The sequence below is a fragment of the Alligator sinensis genome, unplaced genomic scaffold (genome assembly GCF_000455745.1).
Source record: "Alligator sinensis unplaced genomic scaffold, ASM45574v1 scaffold187_1, whole genome shotgun sequence".
Lineage (NCBI taxonomy): Eukaryota > Metazoa > Chordata > Crocodylia > Alligatoridae > Alligator > Alligator sinensis.
In genome coordinates, this window is record NW_005841861.1 from 959,255 (window position 1) to 967,862 (window position 8,608).

Consider the following 8,608-nt stretch of genomic DNA (forward strand, 5'->3'; position numbering starts at 1 on the left):
GCAGGAGATGAACTGGTCAAAGTGGGCTGTTGGGGTTCCTTGCTGCTTGGTTAGGTGTCTGAACACCAGTGCCTTTCTGGTCAGGATCTTGACCCCTTTTACCATCACGAGGAGTACAATTACTGTCTTCTACCCCTCCCTGGTGTGTGGACAGTTTCAGAGGAGGTGCTTTATTGTCTTCTACTTCTACCAGGAGGTTTGCCTGGGGCTGGTCAGAGAACCTCTCTGCCCTCTCTGTGTCTCAGTACCCGCACAGGCAATACCCATGGGCTACTTGCCAGTTCAAGTCTGTGTGTTCTTTCTACAGGTGCTTGTAGAAGACTCATTCCCATATGGCCTTGCAGCTGTTGCCTGGGAGTACATCTGTCTCTTGCTCTTACTACTTCCTTCATCTTAAGGTGGTTTTTCAGGATCATTGCACCTTCTTTTTGTAGCTCATATCTTCTCTGGAAATGCTCCAGGGCCTTGTAGAACTATGGCAGTTCTAAGGTCTGTGGGCACATGTGGGCAGCTGTACATCCCCTGGGCATGTTGCAGCACTCTTTCCATTGACCACTTGTCCGTGCATAGGATGCTGAGGTCATCCATTTAGGCCAGGACTCTCATCTTTTTCCCTGCTGCCCCTGGGGATCTCCACTCAATGGATCTTGGGGTCTTATCTGAGCTGCTGGGCTAGTGGTTCCATGATGCAGATGAAAAAGTTTGGGAAGAGCAGCCATCCCTGCCACACCTCCAACTCCACCATAATCAGGGTGGTCAGGAACCTATTCACCAGCACCTTGCTGCTCACATCAGTGTACAGCTTTTTTTATCCATGCAACAAAGGTCAGGGGGATCCCGTTGTCTTCAGTGTCCCAAAAAGGAATCAATGTGACACCCTGTTGAAAGCCTTCTCTGGGTTGAGGTTCAGCACAGTGATGTCCAGCCCCCTCTCCCATTGGTACCACAGTGTGTCCCACGGCTGCAGTAGAGCTTCATCAATCTGCTGCCCCAGGACTGTGTACAACTGGTCCTTGTAGATCACCACACCTATAACAGACTTAAAACACTCGGTCAAGACTTTAGCCATCAGTTTATCGTTGAGGTTCAGAAGAGTTCAGAAGGCTACAGCATCCCTTCGTTCAACTTGTTTTGCACTCCCACTCCTACCAAGCTGTTCATGGCCTTCCTTTTGATTTTCATTAACCTGCTAAAGTAAGCAAACCACTCCTTCCCCTCCTCCACCTCGGGGGCCTGGGCCATGAAGAACTTCTTTCTAGCCTCAGTCTGGGTCTTTACCTCCCACGTGGCCTCCATCACATCCCAGCCCCAAGCTGCCTGCTTGTGCAGGCTCTGCAACTTGCAGTTTAGGTGTTCATGGTTCCTCCTCTGTATCCAGGCTCACCTCCTACTGGCAAGTTTGAAGACAGCCCTCGTTCTCTCTCTAACACAGGCCCACCACTATGTGTGGTTCCAGTACCTGGGTTTGAGTGTCCTCCACCCTATGTAGTACTGTCTGAACTCTCACTGGGTCTTTTCATCATCCAGGAGGCTGACATTCAGCTTTCCACACCCCTCTACCCCTCTTGAGTTGCCCCCCGCCCCCATCTCTGTATTTACTGCTAGGAGGCAGTGGTCTGAGAAGCAGACAGGTATGGATTTGGCCTTTGCTACTTTCCATCCCTTGGGGACTAAGATAAAGTCTATGCATGACTCTCTGCCCTCTGGGATCCCAGGTGAAGCATCCCCCAAGGTTCCTGGGCTCTTTTGCCTGTATCTACCAGGTTGTGGCTACAGACCAGTTATTTCAGCAGCCTGGGGAATCTGTTTAGGCCTTTCTTTTGGCCTTTGCTTATTCATTAATGACGCAGTTGAAGTCTCCTGCTATCACCACTGGCTGAGTATGATGCACTGCCACTATCATTTTCCAGGAAGGCACATCTTGCTTCTTTATTATATTTAGGAAGTCAGATTTCCTTTCCTTTGTTTCAATGTTGGCTTGCAGTAGCCTGCTGGCAATTATTTCTCCTCTTTAGGGGCTGCATTCTGTCCCTTTTCAGGAGGATTGCAGTCCCTGCTGCCTTATTGACACAATGCTAGCTGTGCACTGTCACCAAGTGCCCCTGCTCCCCACATTTGCAGCAGAGATTGAGCTCTCTCTGATAATGGGGGCCCAGGGAGATTGTTCGGGGGAGGTGCTGTACCTCACCTGGATTCCCAGGCCAGTTTTTCAGCATTACCCTGGCTTTCTAGGCTCCAGCCCATATCCCAAACTTGTCTAGGACTTCCTTTGCTTTCCTTACTTTTTTGCAGTGTCTTCTGAGCCAAATATTCACCTCCTTTTTTCCTTATTTGAGCTGAATACATTTGCCTCTCCTGTTTCTACTGTTTTCTCAAAAGCTTCCACTATATCCCTCCCTACCCAGGCCTTAAACTTCTCAAAGAATTCCATAGGCAGTCCATCTGCTCCTTGTGATTTCCCTCTTTTTAAGGTTTTTAAACATTCCTCCACTTCCTTCAAACTTATCTCTTCTTCCATTTTCTTTGCTTCCTCCTCCTCTACTTTCTCATCAATCTCTGCCAAGAAATCCTTCATCTTCTTTCTGTCTGTTTCCTTCTTCTGGTATAGATAGCTCTTCATAAAATCTCCTCATTGCTTCCAACACCTTCCCCTGCTTTTTTCATCCAGGCACCATCTTCTTCTAACAATGCTTTAAGTTCTCCTTGTGCTGACTTTATTCTGACTGAAAAGTATCTGAACCACTTTGTTTTCTCTCACCCATGGTGCTTGTGCTAAGAACATTTTTTTTTTTCTTTTTCTTTGTTATTTGGTTTTTAAACCAGGTTTCTAACTCTTGCCTTGTTCCTTATAGCTCTTCTCACACTGGTCTTTCTCCTGTGGCTTCCTTTAGCAGCTCCTGCATCTTTCTTTGCAGCTCTTTTAGCTCTTTCATTTTTTTTCCTGTGCTCTTCTTCACCATCATCCACCATTCTCCGATACTGCTGAAATATTTCTTCAGTGTTTGCCACCTCTCCTACTGTCTAATATATGCTTGACATATCTCTTCATCTTCTAACTGGTGCACACTTAACTTCCACAGTCCCTTCATGGGGATCCTACCAAGACTTCTTTCCATTTCTTTATTTGGTGATCACTAAAAGCACATGTATAGTTTTTTTCTTCCTTATCCCTATTTCTTTTGATACAAGCACAAAGTCAATTCTTGATTGTTTCTCTCCACTGTGGTCTATTCTAGTGAAAACTTTTATTTTATTTTATTGTTACCAGCTCCATTTGCTCCTTCCCCTGTTCTGTCATTGGCCTTCATTATACAATTTACATCTCCTGCTATTATGCACCCTTCAGTCATGTAAGCAGGTAGCTTTCTAAATGGCGCGTTTCTTCCCTCCCTCTCCAGTGGTGCATGTACATTGAAAATTTGGAAATTACATGGAAAAACTTTTTTAAATGTCCATAAAAGAAAGTCTGAATCTTATAAAAATATGGTACTACTTGTGCTGGGTATAAGTAAAGGATTTCTTTAGTGACTTGTGTAATATAGAAAAAAACACCCAGAAATAAAATTTATAGATTGAGCCATCTGGATAAATTGAGTTTGATGTTTTCCAATAGATAACATCTGTGTATTAGGCAATGTGGCCTGGTGTGTTACCACAATTAGCACTTATAAAACAAACACAGTTTCTCCTTATGCACAGTTTGCAAATGTATATTTTTATGCCTGATAAAGCTGTCACTCAAAATTACTTTTAAATGACAACAGTAATAATAGTAAAAACAAAACAAAACTTTTCAAACTGTTATAAAGGTCACGGAAATATATAAAAATGTCAGAGTTGTTAAATGCTATCGGATGCTTTTATAAAGCTGAATGTTGATTACTACAATATATGGTACTTAAGAGGGAGGGAAGGCATTTTTGCCTAGGACATAATACCATATACAGCACTTATAGAACGCAAGGCTAGACATGAGTGCTTTTATTCTAGGTAATGGTAACTCATTTTTTTAGATGTTCTGTTACCTTTTGAGATTTGTCAGTAACAAGGACCATCAACAAATTCTACTTTATACTTGTAACTCTCACAGATGTAACTTAGGCTAAATGGTGTCCAGTAACCTTAATAAATTGACTCCAAGAGCACAGGCCATTAGCTATTTAAAAAAAGCCTGAAAATTGTAGGTTTTAGGAAATACACTGTGCTTCCTAGTCATTCAGTTCTAAAGCATTTTTCTGTCCTATTCGTTTTTGTGTACCATAGTGTTTTCCATTTTTTGTTTTTCAAATTAATTCCGTCAAAGAAATGCTGAATAGCTGACCGCAGTTTCATTAATCATTCACTTTTTGATGACTGATCTCAGTCATAAGTTACCATTTAAATGTCTCTTAGTAATCATTAGGCAAGTACAAATGGAGTAACAACTATCAAGGAATATAGTTGGGCTACTGATTTATTAACGTGATATAATGGTGCTGCCGTGTAATTACTAAAAACAGTAATGACAGAGATATTACTTAATTTGTACTACTATTAACATGCTAATAATTTCCCTTTATTTTGAATTTCCATGGCTTAGGATGGAAATTGTAGGGGACGTTCAAAACATGACTATAAAACTTTTGATGGTATCACATTGCCAACTATTATCAACACTTACATCACCTGGGAAGGGAGATTTTAAATTCTCCAAGTGGGCAAAAAACAGTTCCTTCTTGTGTTAGTAGTTCTAAAAATTAGTATCTGATGAAGTGAGCTGTTGCTTATGAAAGCCATTGCATCTGATTTAGTTAGCCTATAAAATGCAAATCTACCCTGCCTTCTGCCTGATTTCAGACTACCTACCTCTCTGTGTTCCAAAACTTCCAGACTTAGAAAACACTAACATTAATGCTATTTTAAATCATTATAAAACATATTCATCTTTCACCAAAGCAAGTAAAATGGAGCTTGAGGTAAACAAGGTACTTGAGGACTTCATTTATAGTGTCAAACAAAGGAAGAGAAAAGAAATAATCTCTCTCAAACGTTTTCTAAAACACATTTATGTATAAAAAATATAATTTACAGAACCTGCTGGTTTGTTTTAGTTAATACCATATAAAAGTTTTCTTGTCTCTGCCATTGAAGTCAGGGGATACCATTTATATAATAAAATATTGCTTATTAGTCCAGTGTAAGATAGAATCTGCCCTAGAGTGAGTTTAACTGAACAGCTTTCTCATTAATATGTCATTGCTCTGTTCATTGTATATCATCTTCAGGAGCATCTTCAGGTGCCATTGATTTATTACCCACACCTAGTGCAGTAACAAACTGGACAGCAGGGCTTCTGATGGACAACAATGACATGATTTTTAAATTTGATGGCAAACAAGGAGCCAAAATTCCTGATGGAATAGTACCAAAGAATTTGACTGATCAGTTCACCATCACAATGTGGATGAAGCATGGACCCAGTCCAGGATTAAGAGCAGAGAAAGAAACTATTCTTTGTAACTCAGACAAGACAGGTGAGTCTGTATATTTAAAATCTTTCTGGCAAAGATCCTAGTGATGTTAATTAAATGCTTTTTTCTTTATATCCGGTTTTGTTTTTCCTTTCCCCCTCAAAAGTTAATAGAAATGAGTACTCTCTGAATACTCAGTGCAAATTTCCAGCAGGACTTCTGTTTTTGACTAATTTCTCAATCGCATCTGTGGGATGGCTGGCAAAAAGGAGAGAATTGTTATTTTTTCTTGTTTTATTTGGGAAATTAATTCTAAGTATTAAATTAAACGGATTGGATTAAATATTGATTTGAAGACTGTGCTGACATAATTATCTCACCAACTAAATTTATAGGGTCTGATTCAGGAAGGTGCTAAGCACATGCAGTCTCTTCCAGGCCTGTTATGAGCTGAGTCTGAGATATGTTATGCATTTTAGTGTGTTTGAATTGGATAGTGCATATATAAGTAGAATTTTCTCTGAGACAAAATCAGTTCAACCCAAGTAATTGTCAATCATTGCTCCTCAAAGTCTCTTTATTTGTACCTGTTTTTAGAAATGAATAGACATCATTATGCCCTTTATGTGCACAACTGTCGGCTGGTGTTCCTGTTGCGTAAAGATTTTGACCAGGCAGATACATTTCGCCCTGCAGAATTCCATTGGAAGCTGGATCAGGTACTTGAGCTCTTTTCATTATGTGTCCCACTCCTACAGTTTGGCTTTCTGTTCTTCTGTGGAGGCTGGACCACAGAGACTCATTAATTTGCTGCTGGCTTTGAGTTAATCAAGTAGGCCTCTTAGAGAGGTCCTTTTACTCAGGTAGAATGATGTGTGTTGCGATCCAGAGAACCTTGGTTCAGCTTTGCTGCCAGTAATCTACGCAAGGTCATCATGTTGCATTGATTCCTATAGACTCTTCCATTTATCACTAAAGTTCTAATTCATCAGTAGAGCAGAACTGATATATGCCTTTCCAATAACTGCCACAGCAGATAGAGAGAATGGTGTTTAATAGTGTATGCTGGCGTTTCCACCAAATTGCAGTTACATAGTTTATATTTAATTTCTTTTGATTATGAAGAAAGCATCACAGAAAAAATATTATTAATTAGGTGAAAGTCACTTTCTGGAGAATTTTAAATTCTAGTTAGGAAAAGGGTCACCTAGACAAACAATGACCGAATTAAATTGACTAATATTTGTTCAGCACATATTTTTATATTTCTTCATAGTAATAATTCTAACTTTGCTGTAAAAGTGGTTCAGGAAGTTTCCTGAATATCAAATGTCATAGTGGTAATGATAATGAACCTATATATAATGTTTATACACAGCTCTTGTTTCTTATTCATAGTGTCTGGGTTAGAGTCAAAGCTGGTTTTCCTGAAATGAATGTATCTTAAAATTTCTTAAAAAGCAGAACTTCTACAAAAGAGTAGTCTAAAGTTTTGACTATATGATTTAGTTTCAATTGCTATTGTTTTGACTACCATAAAAAGACTGATAAATCAGGGCACTTAAAATGAATCTATCATGTAAAGCTATGAATTTGAATAAACATCTAAAATCCCAATTGCTTATACAGAACTTACGTGACCCATTTTGATATGGAAAGCCAAATAAAATCAGATTCTCTTGTGGTAGATATTTTTTCAAACTATAGGAAGAAAGAGGACCAAATTCTTTGAATAAGTGAAATTTGAATGAAACCCTAGTAACTTAGCCACGACAAAGGACTGGAAAATGTACTGTCAGGGATAATCTTCCTTTAGAGGGGATGGATAGAATCGTCTAATAGAACTTTTTCATCTGTGTTATAAGCTTTTTCATCTCTATTATAATTTGTGATCATTTGATTTAGTCTTCATGCCACTTGCATATTTTTTCTAATATTAAAAAAATGAAATATACCTGAAAACATAGATGTGGCAACAGCTTTTCAATTACATATTCCCCCATTTATATTTTAAAAATACTGTATTTCTTCTCTGGGCTCTGAATTTCCATTTTTCTTATCAAACCACATTCTTGCTTGTGATTAGCCTTGACATGGAACTCCGTTAGTACTCATGGTGTGGATGAGAATTAGCCATTATGTATACTGTTCATATTTGATGGTATGTATAAGTGGAGCTAAATTAGAGTGCCTATATCAACACTTAGTAAATTACTGATGTAGCATCTAAAGTCCAACAAAGAAAGGTGAATGACTTTGCCCCATGGCTGTGGGGAAATTTTTCTATGAAATCAATTAAATTATGACAGTTACACCAGCAATTTGTTTCCAGGTCTTTAACTGAAGTTTAAACATAGCTTCAAATACTTGGCTGAACATGCATGTTCTTTGTAATGACTATTTCAAAGAAGTTTAAGGATTTCTTGTAGAGATTTCATAGATTTCATAGACATTAGGACTGGAAGGGACCTCGGAAGATCATTGAGTCCAGCTGCCTGCCCAAAGGGCAGGAGGTCAGCTGCGGTCATAGGATCCCAGCAAGATAAGCATCCAGTTTGCTCTTGAAGGTGTTCAATGTAGGCGCTTGAACCACCACCGGTGGCAGGCTGTTCCAGACCTTGGGGGCTCAGACAGTAAAGAAATTCTTCCTTATGTCCAGCCTGAAATGGTCTTGTAGTAGTTTATGACCATTCGACCTAGTCATCATCCCTTGGGGTGGTCTGGTGAACAAACGTTCCCCCAGATACTGGTGGTCACCCCTGATAAACTTATAGGTGGCCATCAGATCACCCCTGAGCCTGCGCTTTTCCAGGCTAAAGAGCCCCATGGCTCTCCTATCATCGTAAGGTCTGCTGCTTCCCTGACCTCTGATCATGTGCGTGGCTCTTCTCTGGACTCTCTCAAGCTTCTCCACATCCTTTTTGAATTGTGGAGCCCAAAACTGGACACAGTACTCCAGCTGCGGCCTTACTAAGGCCGAGTACAAGGGAAAAATGACGTCCTGGGATTTGCTTGAGAAGCAGCTATGGATGCAAGCCAGCGTTTTGGTCGCTTTACTAGCTGCCGCATCGCATTGCAGGCTCATGTTCATCTTGTGGTCAATGATGACCCCCAAGGCTCTTTCTTCCATAGTGCTAGCCAGCATAGCACTGCTGAGC

The 8,608-nt window shown here is 40.2% G+C and overlaps 1 protein-coding gene across 1 annotated transcript in view; it reads left to right on the plus strand.

The window, feature by feature from the left end:
* The window catches only part of CLSTN2 (calsyntenin 2), a 704,981-nt gene that overhangs the window by 559,954 nt on the left and 136,419 nt on the right, over positions 1–8,608 (plus strand). Inside the window, exons 8-9 of the mRNA XM_025215679.1 lie at positions 5,265–5,513; positions 6,048–6,169. Of these exons, the coding sequence (XP_025071464.1) occupies positions 5,265–5,513; positions 6,048–6,169 (371 nt within the window). The remainder of the gene's footprint in view (positions 1–5,264; positions 5,514–6,047; positions 6,170–8,608) is intronic.